Source organism: Sciurus carolinensis, chromosome X (genome assembly GCF_902686445.1).
Source record: "Sciurus carolinensis chromosome X, mSciCar1.2, whole genome shotgun sequence".
NCBI classification, from domain to species: Eukaryota; Metazoa; Chordata; class Mammalia; order Rodentia; family Sciuridae; genus Sciurus; species Sciurus carolinensis.
The window spans coordinates 114,730,927-114,745,345 of NC_062232.1; the positions used below are offsets into that span (position 1 = coordinate 114,730,927).

The window sequence follows — 14,419 nt, forward strand, 5'->3', positions numbered from 1 at the left end:
CCATTATGATCTGATAGAACACAAGGCAGTATCTCTATTTTTTTGCATTTCCTAAGGGCTGCTTTGTGGCATAACATATGGTCTATTTTCAAGGAGGTTCCATATGCTCATGAGAAGAAAGTGAATCCGCTCGTTGATGGATGGAATATTCTATATATGTCTATTAAGTCTAGGTTATTGATTGTGTTATTGAGTTCTATGGTTTCTTTGGTTGGTTTTTGTTTGGAAGATCTATCTGGTGGTGACAGCAGTACGTTAAAGTCACCCAGAATTATTGTGTTGTGGTCTATTTGATTCCTGAATTTGAGAAAGATTTGTTTGATGTACAGGGATGCACCATTGTTTGGGGCATAAATATTTACTATCGTTATGTCTTCCTGATTTATGGTTCCCTTAAGCAGTATGAAATGTCCTTCTTTATCCCTTCTGACTAACTTTGGCTTGAAGTCCATTGTATCTGATATAAGGATGGAAACCCCTGCTTTTTACTGAGTCTATGTGTGTGGTAGGTTTTTTCCCATTTTTCACCTTTAGTCTATGGGTGTCTTTTTCTATGAGATGGGTCTCTTGCAGGCAGCATATTGTTGGGTCTTTCTTTTTAGTACATTCTGTCGGTGTATGTCTTTTGATTGATGAGTTTAGGCATTAATGTTCAGGGTTATTATTGAGATATGATTTGTATTCCCAGTCATTTGGGCTTATTTTTGGTTTTTAATTTGGCTTGGTTTCTCCTTTGAGTGTTTTTCCTCAAAGGTAGTTTCTCCCTTTGCTGACCTACATTGTTGTTTTTCATTTCCTCCTCATGGAATATTTTGTTGAGAACATTCTGTAGCACAGGCTTTCTATTTGTAAATTCTTTTAACTTTTGTTTATCATGGAAGGATTTTATTTCATCTTCAAATCTGAAGGTTAGTTTTGCTGGGTATAGGATTCTTGGTTGGCAACCATGTTCTTTCAGAGCTTGAAATATGTTGTTCCAGGCCCTTCTAGGTTTTAGAGTCTGGATTGAGAAGTCTGCTGCTATCCATATTGGTTTCCCCTATATGTAATCTCATGCTTTTCTCTTGTGGCCTTCAAAATCCTATCTTTATTTTGAATGTTAGGCATTTTCATTATAATGTGCCTTGGTATAGATCTGTTGTGATTCTGTGCATTTGGTGTTCTGTAAGCCTCTTGTATTTGATTTTTCATTTCATTCTTCAGGTTTGGGAAATTTTCTGCTATTATTTCATTGAATAGGTTGTTCATTCCTTTGGTTTGTATCTCTGTGCCTTCCTCAATCCCAATAATTCTTAAATTTGATCTTTTCATGATGTCCCATAGTTCTTGGAGATTCTGTTCATGATTTCTTACCATCTTCTCTGTTTGGGCCATGTTATTTTCAAGATTAAATATTTTGTCTTCATTGTCTGAGGTTCTGTCTTCCAAGTGGTCTAGTCTTTTGGTGATGCTTTCCATTGAGTTTTTTATTTGGTTTTTCCCTTCATTTCAAGGATTTCCGTTTGGTTTTTATTGAGAATCTCTATCTCTTTGTTGAAATGATCTTTTGCTTCCTGCACTTGCTCTTTCAGCTTATTGGTATTAACATTCATAGCCTGCATTTGCTCTCTTATCTCATCCTTTTCTTCGCGAATCATCTTAATCATGTATAATCTGAAGTCCTTTTCTGACATTTCTTCTAACATACTGTCATTGGATTCTATTAATATAGAATCTAGTTTTGTTTGGATCATTTTCTTCCCTTGTGTTTTCATGTTGTTCATGTATCTTCCCCTCTAGCAGTGCAGATCGGGGTATTGCAGATTTCCCCCTATAGGCTTATAGTGGCCCTATAGGTTTCCAAAACCTTTTTCTTTAAGGGGAGATCAATATTAGCAGTTCCCAATTCAGACACTATGCAATCCTAGACCAAATAGCCCCCATGAGGACAATAACAATGTTGTCATAATAAACAGAATGAGTTCAAATATTATCTTCAGTAAAACAAACAGATTTGCAATAAGTTCTGCAGTTTCAAATGGAGGACAAAGAGGATGCAGAGGGATGTAGAATGTAGCTGTTAATGGTACAAGAAAAGAATATACAGAAGTTCTAGATAATAGAAAGTGTGAGAGTGTAATCAAAAGAAATTGGATGTTAGCATGCAAAAAGGGAGAAAGAGACTCTGAGGGAACAGATAAACAAAAGGAAAAGAGAGCAAGAAAAGTAAAGAAATAAAAACTTAAATTTTTTCAATAAGGAGAAAAAAAGAAAATCTATAGTATAACAGTCATATAGTAATGAAACCTCCCAGAGTTCAGTAGCCTGATGCATGAGAGGTACCTGACAATGAGCTTCAAGTCTCCAGCAGGCGTCTCAGGATGGGATTTGCCCCACCTAAAGATGGGAGCTACGGCTTTCAGGATTATCCAAGATGGCCGCTCCGGCTTCCAAATGTGTTGGCAAATGGGGAGCTGCAGCTCAGAGTGTGGACGTGGTCAGCTGGAGGTCCTGGAGGCGGGATGCGGTTGGTCCAGCAGGGGTCCTGGAGGTCCGGTGTGTTTGGTGTGGTTGCAGAATCCTGGAGGCCATGTGCAATCAGTTGGTCTGGGGTTCTGGTGATAGGGCGCAGTCAGTTGGTCTGGAGGTCCTGGCAGCAGGGAGCAGTCAGTCGATGTGAGGGCCCCAGAGGCAGGGAGTGGTCAGTTGGGCTGAGGGATTCTGGAGATGGGGTGTAGTCAGTCCGGCCAGGGGTCCTATGGGGCCTGGCTGTTGTCTCAAAATGGTGGCAGCCACGTGTAATCAAACCTGCAGGTACTGTCACAGTGAACTTCCAGGCAACAGCAGGCAGCTGGTGCTCCACTGGCGGTTGGCGATCAGTTTCTTATGGTATCTTTTGAAAAATATTTCAGTACCATAAAACTTTCTCAATAATATATGAGCTCTTTGAGGGAAGGACTCATGCTATAAGTCTATGTATTTCTCAAAGAACTTAGAAGAGTATTCACAACTCTTTTTAACTTTAATTAACCTGAATGGAGGCAAAAGCTAGGCTTGAGTGGTCTTCAAAGCAGGGTGTACAGTTTCATGGGGTGACCAGACAATATGCTAGATTATAGGAAGAAAATATTACAACTTCTGTTTACACTTTTCACCATGTTTGACATTTCTATTTTTGTGTATGTTTATAATGTACACATACAAATATACACACAGATCTATCTATCTATCTATCTATCTATCTATCTATCTATCTATTATCTATCTAACTATCTATCTCATGGTTAAGATATTTTAATCCTGAGACTCCAGATGAGAACATTTTCAGTCTCCAGTGTTTAAATGAGTGATAAAAAGTTGACCTAATCAAAGTCAGGTCAAATATTTTTTGAGAACTTACTCTGTGCCAGGTATTATGCTAAATGTTTCACATACATTAACTTACTTAAGTCTCATGACAATTTTATAAGGTAGGTTTTATTACAGTCCTTATATTGCAAAATAGGATATCAAAGCACAGACATTAAGTAAGTTACTGCAAAGTTATGTAATAAACAAGTAATGAGCCAAGATTTAAAACTACTTCTGTTTGAATCCAAAGTTGATCTTTCTTGGAAGATTTTTTAAGTACATAATTCTATTACTTTAACAGATATAAAACCAATAGAATGACCTATTTCTTTTTCAGTGACTTCTAACAGATATGTCTTTCAAGGATTTTGTACCTTTTCCAAATTTGTGTTAATCAGTGCTACTTTAGCATGTATTTCTCTTTTACAGGCATCCATATGGACATACTATGGTATGAATGTTTTCCATAGTAATAGTAAGTTACCTAACCAAGGTATTATGAGAACCATATAGTGATATTAGTGAGTGTACATTGTCTTAAGAAAAATGAAATAAGTAATGTGATTACATCTGTGATATTTATTTCTCTTAAAAATTAAAAATAAATCAGATATCTTCCATAAAGAATTGTTTCTGATTTTCTAAGACTGAATCCAAAGTAACACTTGCTTTCTGGTTTTTCAGTTGTTTCTGAAAATATGACAATTGAAGAAACCAATACAACACTTTCACAACAAATAAACTTGACAACCCCTTCCCAAATTACTGGACTAAGACCACAAAAGACTGAACATTCATCTGCAGTGATGTCTAAAAGCATGCCTATGTTTGCAACTGATTATACAACTTTATCCTATTCCAATAAAACATTTCCACCTCTAGAAACAATGACTACATCAACAAATTTAAAGACATCTATAGCTGAGACAGCTACCTTTGCAGCAGATGGTTTATCTTCTTCTGCAGTCATCACTCAGCCTACCCAGAGTACATGCCTATGCACTACCACTGATTCCATAAAATTAACTAAATCCTCAAGTTCCAAAAGCACAAGGACAACAAAAATGGCAGAAACCATGACTACTAAGATCTTACATCCAACTACAGCTGTTCATTTCCTTTCCACATCTAGATTTACCAAGAATGCAGTTGCATCAAAAACTTCAGCAGTTGAATCTCAGTCAGCTGTTATGAAGACAACATCTCTATTCTCAATTATTGAGTCAGCATCCATGTCTACAACATCTTGGCCCAAACAAAAATCTACAGTTATCGCACCTCTCCCTTTCTCCACATCTGGACAAGAATTTCTCTTATCTACAGCTACCAGAACTGTACCATGGTCCACAGTAGAAGAGACTTCAGGTAGAAGTATGGGCATTGAGACTGCATCAGCATCACCTGAGTCTCTGCTCATCTCCACAATTACTCCAATGGATTCTGTATTTCCAAGAAATCAAACAATATCTACATTGGCAACAACTGATATGGAAATAGCATTTACAGTTCAATCTGTGATGCCTATTGAGACCACGCCTACCCTAAGAACATCAGAAACAAAATGGACATCTACGAATTTCCAGAATATTTCTTCACCCAGCTTGGGTGATGCCATATCTACCTCCATTCCAAAAGAGACCTCCTCTATGGTTCTTTATTCCATGACCCCCTCTCCAATCACTGGAACTCAGAATGTACAGACAGTTGTTGATGCTGAGAGTTCAAACACAACCTTCACTCCTGCAATCATACTTGCACCTACAGTGGTTGAAACTACTATCTCCCCAACAATCACAGGGCCACTACAGACCCATAATACACCTACAGCTGGTGAACACATGCTTACTTTGATTTCTACTAAATCATTTTCCACATCCAAGGCATCTGAATCAGGTTCCACACCTACAACTGAGGAAGCTGTGCATGAATTTTCCACCAATGTTACCACTTGGACTTCTAGGCCAGAACAGACCCTGGTAACATCTACAAATACAACCACCACACGTACATTTGTACCTAATGAAAATTTCACATCAGCATTATATGAGAATATTACTAATACAGAACATTTATCCACAGCTACTAATTTTATCACCCCACTGGAAGCCTCCACAGAGAGCAAGGCTACCACTAGTACTGATGCTACTACAGCTAGATATACAGCAGCTCTATCCAAAATAACATCTTCACAGTTTGCTAATTTTTCTACCACATCTGGAACCACCTCTGTAACTAAACTTCCTGAGTTTAAATTTACCACCTTACAACTAAAATCCAACTCTATGTCCACAGTAGGTGCAAATGAACTTCCTTCAACACCAAGGGAGACAGTTGTTCCACCAGCAGATATAATATCTACCCTTGCTGACATTAAACTAAATTTTTCTACTGAGGAAAACACTTCTGAGGCTACACAAATGGAAACAAATGGTACAAGCACATTTGGTGATACAACGGCCCCTGTACCAAAGTCTGTCACAACACAAAAATTCAGTGCTACTGTGACAAGAAAAGAAACAACTTCCCATCATCTTAAGGGAAAATCAACGATAGCAGCAGTAGCTGAGGTTTCTCAATTTTCAACAGTGCTGGAAATGACAGATGAATCAGCACAAATGGTGACAGCTTCTGTCACTGTTTCCCCTTTTCCTGATATAGAAAATTTGACTAACCCATTGGATAATAAAACTGTAACTACTGAGGTGGGAGGGAGCTGGCTTTCAACAAAATTGATGAAAACCACACCTAAGAGTCTATACAATGTAGTTACAGAAATCTTTAATTCGACACACAACTATACAGCACATTGGACTTCAGAGACACCTGGGGGGAATTCTGCTCCATCTCCCACTTCTGGGAGAATGCAGACAGTCCCTGAATCCCTGGGTGCTTCTACCACAAGAATATTGGAAGCCAGTTTCACCACTATTCCTACAGACAGGACAGCCTTGTTCTCGACTGCTGATATCTTGCCTCCACAGACTCCAGCTACTCATTCCTCAGTAACCCCTCCACCTGTTACCCATATGATTTCACTGCCAGTTAATGTCTCTGCTGTCACCTCTATGGTGGTGTCTGATGAAACTAAGGTGACCATGTCTGAGCCTTCCACACTGGCCAGAGATTTCTCCACATCTGTGCTCTCGGATGTTTCAACCCTGTCATCAGCTACAATGAGCACAGCATTGATGCCACAATTAAGTCAAAAAGCTTCCACAACTAGTGATGCCATGCCTACCCACAGAGACTCAACTGACACCACTTCAGGGGTCACAGTGATTTCTACTTCAATGACACCCAAGGCAGTTACCCCTCCGACAGAAACTGTAGTCTCCATGAGACCCTTCACTCCTATGACATCTAACACTAGGGCCACCATTTCCTCCACCTCAGCTGACAGAGTAACTCCGTCCACACACCCTCTTGTCTGCTCAAAACCTCCCCCTGACAACATACCAATTGTGTCCTCTACTCATTTGGCCACAACTACATCTGCACCAGTAGCAACTCAACCCAAATCTCAAGTGGAGGAGACTTCTACCTATGCTCTTAGCTTTCCATATACTTTCAGCAGTGGTGGAAATGCTCTTAGCTTGGCTACTGGCACCACAGAGACCTCTGTTGTTGATGAGGACATGTCTTCATACACCTCTGCCAATAAGCTTACAACCTCAGTAGATGTTCACATTTCTCAGTCTTCCACACATCTTGTAAACACACCAGTCTTTACACAATTGGCAACTGGCACCTCTACTTTATCTTCTGACCAAGGGCAGATTATCACTTCACGGGGGAAAACCCCAGGAACTTTGGCAGTGACAGAAATATCTCCTTTGAATAATTCTTTTGTTTATGACTCCCAGGGTACTTCATCCTTAGAAATGACAGATACAGGATTTTCTGAGACCACAAAACTTTCTAGCCATCGAACATATTTGCCTTCAGAGAGTCAACTTGGGACTACACCTGATGGGAATTCAGCTTCATTTCCCACTTCTGGGAGTACACAGGCTACATCTACCTTGACTTCAAGTAAAACAGCAGATGTTCACATTTCAGAAATGTCTACTGGTTTTGGGAAAACAATTCTCCCTTCACAAACTCTGACAATAACCACTTTTTTGTCTCCTGATAAAGGAAGCACAAGTGCCCTTTTAGTATATACTCCCAGGACTGCAGAAATGATAGTGAATTCCTCTTCTACAACTCACCTTGTCTCATATCACCAGAATACTTCACTTGTTGATACCACAACTTCCAGAATATCAAATTCTGTGCTTATCAACACAACTCTTTCACACTTACCTTCACTTAAGACTAAACCTGAGGTGACTTCAGTGGCCTCTTCTACTTCTGAAAGCATACAGACTTTCTCTAAGTCTTTGTCTCCTTCCACAACTGGACTATCCAATAACAATTTTACAATGATGTCTACTGATGGGATCACTACAGCCCTTTCTGTTCCAAATGTACCTACAACACTTCTTGGTGAAACTTCCATGACAACATCAATTCCTGTTTACCATATGTCCTCAATGTCAGTTAATGTCACTACTTTTACTTTCAAAAATATTTCTGACACTCCCACAATACCAATGACCAAGTCTTCTAAAACTACACACTCAGATTTTTTGAAAAATCCCACCATGGTCACTTCTGGGCCTATGTCTGAGATATCCTCTATGCCAGTTAATAATTCTGCTTCCTCACCTGCAGCAGGCTCTTTTGACACTTCCACAAAAATTGGGTCATTCTCTATTATATGGTCTTCAACTACCCCTAGGACTGCTATGACCACACGCACATCTACACTGAAGGTCATACCTGTGACATATGCTGGGCCTACTTCAGAAATGATCACACCTACATCCACATCCTTTCCAACAGAGCCAAGTTTTCCATCCATGAAAACCATTCCAACCACTATTCCAGCTGGAATAGTGCCTTCAGCTGTAGGCACCACTGCTTTCTCTATACTTAGTTCTAAGAACTCTGAAGCTATTTCCTCCATTCCAGTGACCACATTTTCACCATTACTGTCAACAACCCAACAATCATCACAAGGAGATGAGGCTACAACTCTGGACATATTACTTGGGATTACTAACAGCTCCCATTATACTGTGAGCAATGGTAGAGTGACTGCTCTCACAAATACTTATTCCAGAACTCCTGTCTCTGAAAGTGCACTTTTGCCCACTCCTTCAGATAATCTTCATACTTCCTTGAATATCCAGGTTTCCCCATCTTTGATTGACTCTAAGAGCACTCTTGGGCCCACAAAAAGTGTAAAAGCCACCACCACTTACCTTTCCTCGAATACAGGAAAGATGACTTCCTTGTCAGAAAATATTTCCTTTACAGCTGAGATAACAAAAAGAGCTACATCTGGGAATACTCCTGTTTTATATCCTTCACGGACCTCATCCAATACAACTACACCCTTTTTGACATCACTTCTTCATTCACCTCATGGTACTGAGGCAAATGCTGAGTTCTCTACTTCAGAGGTCTCTCTTACATCCCAAATGGTTGAACATCCAGTTCTGGGAACAAGAGTTACATCTAGTAACACACAGTCTCTGCTTACAACTTCCCAGGAGACACCCAGAACTGAAGATTCTCAGTTTCAAATTTCCACCACTACTCATGTGCCTACATCCAAAAAGATGGAAACAGAGACTCAACACCTTGTCTCTGGGTCTTTGTCAACATTTGCAGCCTCTCAGACTGGTCTAGTCTCTAAGGATGTTATGGCAATGTCATCAATTACCACATCAGAAATTCTTCCTACCTTTGGGATTTCTGGGAGTTCTTCATTATCAACATCTTTAAGAGATATCTCTACCTCTTTGCCTAATATTAAGCACACATTTGAGAAAGCAAACACATCTGTAATGCCTAGAACCACACAAATACCAAATCCTTCTGTAATCTCCAAGGCAACTACTTCATCCATGCTGACTTGGATCTCATCTAGTCTTCCTTCAGGTTTCCCCCTGGCAACTATAACTAATCATCCTCACATTATAACTTCCTCCCCAATAGCGGTGTCAAAATCCACATTTCCAACTTCTTCCATGATATCAACGTACCCACCCATTAACATTAAAACACTGCCCTTTTCTACTGGAAGCAACACACTCCCAAAAACTACTCCTACACCTACCCTGGGCAGTATCATTAATGGCTCTCCAACTTCTCTCCCTATTTCTACAAAAATCACAGATGATAGTATATACATTTCCACATCCCCTGGGATATCCTCCAGAGCCACTGTGACTACCAGCTTCAGAATTGGGTCTCAACCGCCATCTGTTGGTGGAATGAGTATGTCGCGTTCCACAACTGACCACACCTTATCTATTGGTTCTATGCCTCTTCCTAACCCTACAAACACATCTGCATGGAGCACAATTCCAGCTGCATCAGTATCTTCTACTTTAACTCTTCCTAAGCCCACACTGGTTTACCTTATAAATACAACCACTGCTACATCTGCTGCTACTGGAGCTTCATTTCCATTCACAGCTACTGGAATGACACATCCCTCTACAGCAACAATGCCTTCACTAATGTCTTCCTCTTTTGAGACAACCTGGCTGGACTCCACATCTTCCTTTGTATCTACAGAAGCACTGACTTCATCTGTTTCAGCTGGGTCCAAAGGTACTATATTTTATGCATGTATCCCTAACAGAATGCATGATGGGCTATATGTTCCCCAAGTTAGTTCTCTGATGGCAGAAGAGATGAAGAGGTGTGCAAGTGTTTATATTCTTCAGAGGCATAGTGGGTACATCAGTACCTTGTCCAAACAGAATTGTCTAGAAATGTTTCATGTATTTATTGAGATATAATGCAAATGTATCTTTTCACTCAATATGACATTTCTAAGCCTCCTTTCCACATGTTTTGTTCTTGATGCCCTAGCTGACTTTGCCAATGTGAACATACTAGAAACTTTACCCCTACCCAGTAGGGGATCGTATGGCCCTAGGTCTGACCATGTTTACCACGCATCAGAAAACACTGGAATATATTCTATGTTGCCTTTAAATTCCTGATGTGCAGGTCTTAGCCTTTTCTAATCCCATATCCAACTGACTAAGAATACTTATCCATAAGCAGGGAATATTTGACTTCCGTATTGTTCCAATTTTGTGTGTCCCTGAAACTTACACTATTTCAAAATTAAAATGATAGGATACACAAGAGCAGGAGGAACTTAAGGAGAGAAAATCCTGAAGCAGAAAGAAAGATTGGGGTGGGGTACTCAGGTTACTTTCTCAGTACAAATGCTCATATGAGATAATGTTCATTTTGGCCAGTGAATGGGCTGAAAATCTGTTGGTCAATGAAAGTAGAGAATTTGGGAGATTTCTAGCATATCCATCAACTATGTAGAACTCAGGAAAATGTCTGAATAATTAAAGCAAAAATGGGATGATACCATTCTGTTTTGCTTTTGAATATGGTGCCAAAAGTGATGGTTCTTGACCTTGCAGTTAAATTAAGCAAAGTTTAGGCATGAGAGGTCATTGTTTCATTTGTTTTAAAATGGACAGTGGTTTTAATCAAATTTATAGAAGTCAAATTTCTTGAACTAAATGAATAAAATTAATCTCCTTGTTTTTAGTTACAGTTTCCTTCTACAATATTGAAATGAGTTTCTCTGTCTTTGATGAAGAGCCAAGGGTCCCTGTTACCAGTGTTATAAGTGAATTTGCAAAAAATTGGGTAAAGTACTTTTTTGAATATTTATGGTACATCTAAACATATATGACAAAGAGTTAGTAGATTAAAATTGGATTTTACTTTTTTCTATCAATAATCCATTTCACAGATAATGAGTTTTGATTTTTTGCACCTCAAATCTATTCTGTAAACAACACTGTGAGGATCTATGCAATCACTTTCATAGTGTCGACAATTGAAAACTTTTATGGAATGTTATTATTTTCATTTGTTTAGAGCTGCATATTTTTCTCCACTGACACAACTTCTAAGTCTGCCAAATTTTTATATTTGGGTTAAAGTAGGAGAACAGTGATAAATTCTGTGCCATTGTGTTTAAATATCTTTGTTTTCTGCATTTTAACTTCTCTCTCCTTGCAGTTTTCTGATAGTAAGACTAATACAATTTGTAAAAATTATCAGATATTAGTATCTAAAACAGAAAACAAATCTCCTCTACTGCTGCTCCTTCCATTAACTCCTCCTAATGGTCTAAAGCATATTCATTTAGATATTTTAGATCTTTTCCATACATATTATAACATTAATGCATGCGCATTTATTCATATCAACAATTGGAATCGTACTATTATGCTACTCTTCAATTCTCTACTTACTCAACCATGTATATTTCAAATTTAATTTTTGCAGTGCTGATAACCAACCCTTGGCCTTGTACATGTTTAGGCAAGCACATTATACCAGTAAGCTGTATCCCAACCATTAACCATTTATCTCTGAGCATATTCATGGTGGCAAATATAGATCTACCTCATACACTTTAACAGATGAATAGGATTTCACTATATGGTTGAAATGTAGTGTTTTCTTCTTTCAAATCTAGATATCCATTGGTGGACATTTAGGTTGTTTCTATTTTGCCTCTGTTTTTAAAGACTTCTTAGAGCAATGCCCTTGAAATAAATTTTGAGGCACTGGAGGATAAATTCCTAGAATTGTAATTGTTACATAAAAGATTGTGAAGGTTGTACATATTAAGAGTTATTACCAAATGGCCTCCCAGATAGGTAACACCAACTCGCATCTTCCATTCAGCAGTGAATGGTCACACTGGTTTCCTCTCTCCCCATCAGCACTTACTTTCAAGTATATAGGACATGATTATAAGTGCTTGAAAATGGGTGAGTGTATCAGTCTACTCATGTTGTCTTATGAAGCTCTGACAGACTAGGTGACTGGAAAGATAGGCATTTGTTTTCTCACAGTTCTGGAGGCTGGAATTTCAAGATAGAGGTGCTGTCAGGGTTGGTTTCTGGTGAGCTCTCTCTCCTTGGCCTGCATATGACTGCCTTCTTGCTGTGTCCTTACAGTATTTCCTTTGTGCACATGCATCTCTGTCTCTCTTTTTTTAATAAGAATACCAGTTATATTGGATTGGGGCCCCATTCTTATGATCTCATTTGCTCTAGCTCCAAATATTATCACATTTGGGGTTAGGGCCTTGCCATTTGAATTTTGTGGGGAAATATTTCAGCCCATAACAGTAGGTAAAATGTAAATTGGAAAACTGAAGGGAGCAGGTTTAGATGTTGAGCCAGCTGAAATAATGACTGCAGCTTACTGATCACATTGTCCCAGGTGACTTTGCTGGATTAAAATAGAAGAGTAAGAATATGAAAACTGATTTTTCTGTTTTTTTTTCTTTTACAGTTGAATTATATCTTTAGAGACAGTGAATTTTCTCTTGCTAATCTGGCTATCCAAATAAAAAGCAGGTATGTGGATGACATCTTTACTGGTTTGAAGGGCAATTTGAGGGCATTCTTGGTCTATTCCTATCCAGTAGAAATTTCCTTTTGTACACATGAAATTTGGGGGCTACCACATTTATAGTTGCATCCTCCCTTCTAAGTTTTCTTTGAAATGAGGAAATTTATCTTTTTTTTTTGCGGTACTGGGGATCGAACTCAGGGTCTTGTGCTTGCAAGGCAAGCACTCTACCAGCTGAGCTATCTCCCCAGCCCAGGAAATTTATCTTATTATTGTAGAGTATAAAGCCAACAGGAGGACAAAACAAACAAAAAATAAGTTGAAATTAAACTGAGTTATTTCTATTGCTCTTATAGTTTCTAAAATTTCATGAATCTGTGACTCAAAGAAATCATGCCTTGAAGGGATGAAAAGCTATAGATGGCCAAGTCCATGAAGATTTATAACACCTTTTACTTTCAGATGATGTACTTTTTGGAATTAGAAATTCCAAAGGGAATATGGAATGTTTAAAATGAGGAATGTCAACTACTCCAAGACTTGCTTGGGGCACAAATTTCAAGAGGTGATTGAAATAGGCAGAAACTGAGTAGTATCAAGGAAACCATGCTAAAGGCTTTCAGTCACCTGAAAAATGCTTCCTGTGCTTTATCTCTGCACATATATTAGTTCTCAGTTAAAGGGACACCCAGAACGACAGGAATGGCTCTGTTAAACCTGATCAGCTGATTTAAAAAATTGTCTTACTCTGTTTTCTGTCACATTATTAGAATACTTCATACTGGGTAATTTATTTAAAAAATGAGATTTATTTTGGCTTATGGGTCTGAAGGCTGGGAAGTTCATGATTAGGTAGCTACATCTGGTGCAGGCATGGAGCTGCTTCAACTCATGGTGGAGAGGGGAAGGTGTGTGTGAGCAGGTATGCACAGAAGAGGTAAAACAGGAGGGGCAGTCTCATTTTATAACAATCTACTCTCATGATAACTAATCCAGTCCCATGAGAGTGAGAACTCACTCATAAAAGAAAGACATGAATCCATTCATAACACCTCTGCCCTATGACCCAAACACTTCTAACTAGGCTCCATCTCCCAACACTGCCACTTAGGGAACCAAGTCTGAACATGAGCTTTAGTAGTGATAAATCATATTCAAACCACATGGCTAAATGTGACTACCTTCTCTAAGCTGGATTTCTGTTTTTCTTATATGTTCAAATATTCATAGGTGGGAGGCTCATATAAATGAATGTAAGTAAATCTATTGTAGATGATTGTCTTAGTTTGGGCTACAATAATAAAAATACTATAGACTGGGTGGCTTAAACCATAGGAATTCATTTCCTACAGTCTGATGGCTGGGAAGAAAGCATGGTCAGGTCCTAGTGAAGGCTTCTTTTTTTATTGTGTCCTCATATGGCAGAGAACAGAGAAAGAGGAAACTCTCCTGTCTCTACTTTTAACAGCACTAATCCTGTTCATGAGAGTACCACATTCCTGACTTAAGTACCTCCAAAAGGCCACATCTTCTAATATCTCATAGGGGATTAGGCTCCAACTTGTGAGTTTGGAGTAGACACAAATATTCAATCCAAAACAATTACTAACACAAAGTTGGA

General features: G+C 38.8%; 1 protein-coding gene across 1 annotated transcript in view; it reads left to right on the forward strand.

The window, feature by feature from the left end:
• The window catches only part of Adgrg4 (adhesion G protein-coupled receptor G4), a 132,607-nt gene that overhangs the window by 62,452 nt on the left and 55,736 nt on the right, over positions 1 to 14,419 (forward strand). Inside the window, exons 5-7 of the mRNA XM_047537190.1 lie at positions 4,015 to 9,999; positions 10,970 to 11,070; positions 12,739 to 12,803. Coding sequence (XP_047393146.1) covers positions 4,015 to 9,999; positions 10,970 to 11,070; positions 12,739 to 12,803 — 6,151 coding nt within the window. The remainder of the gene's footprint in view (positions 1 to 4,014; positions 10,000 to 10,969; positions 11,071 to 12,738; positions 12,804 to 14,419) is intronic.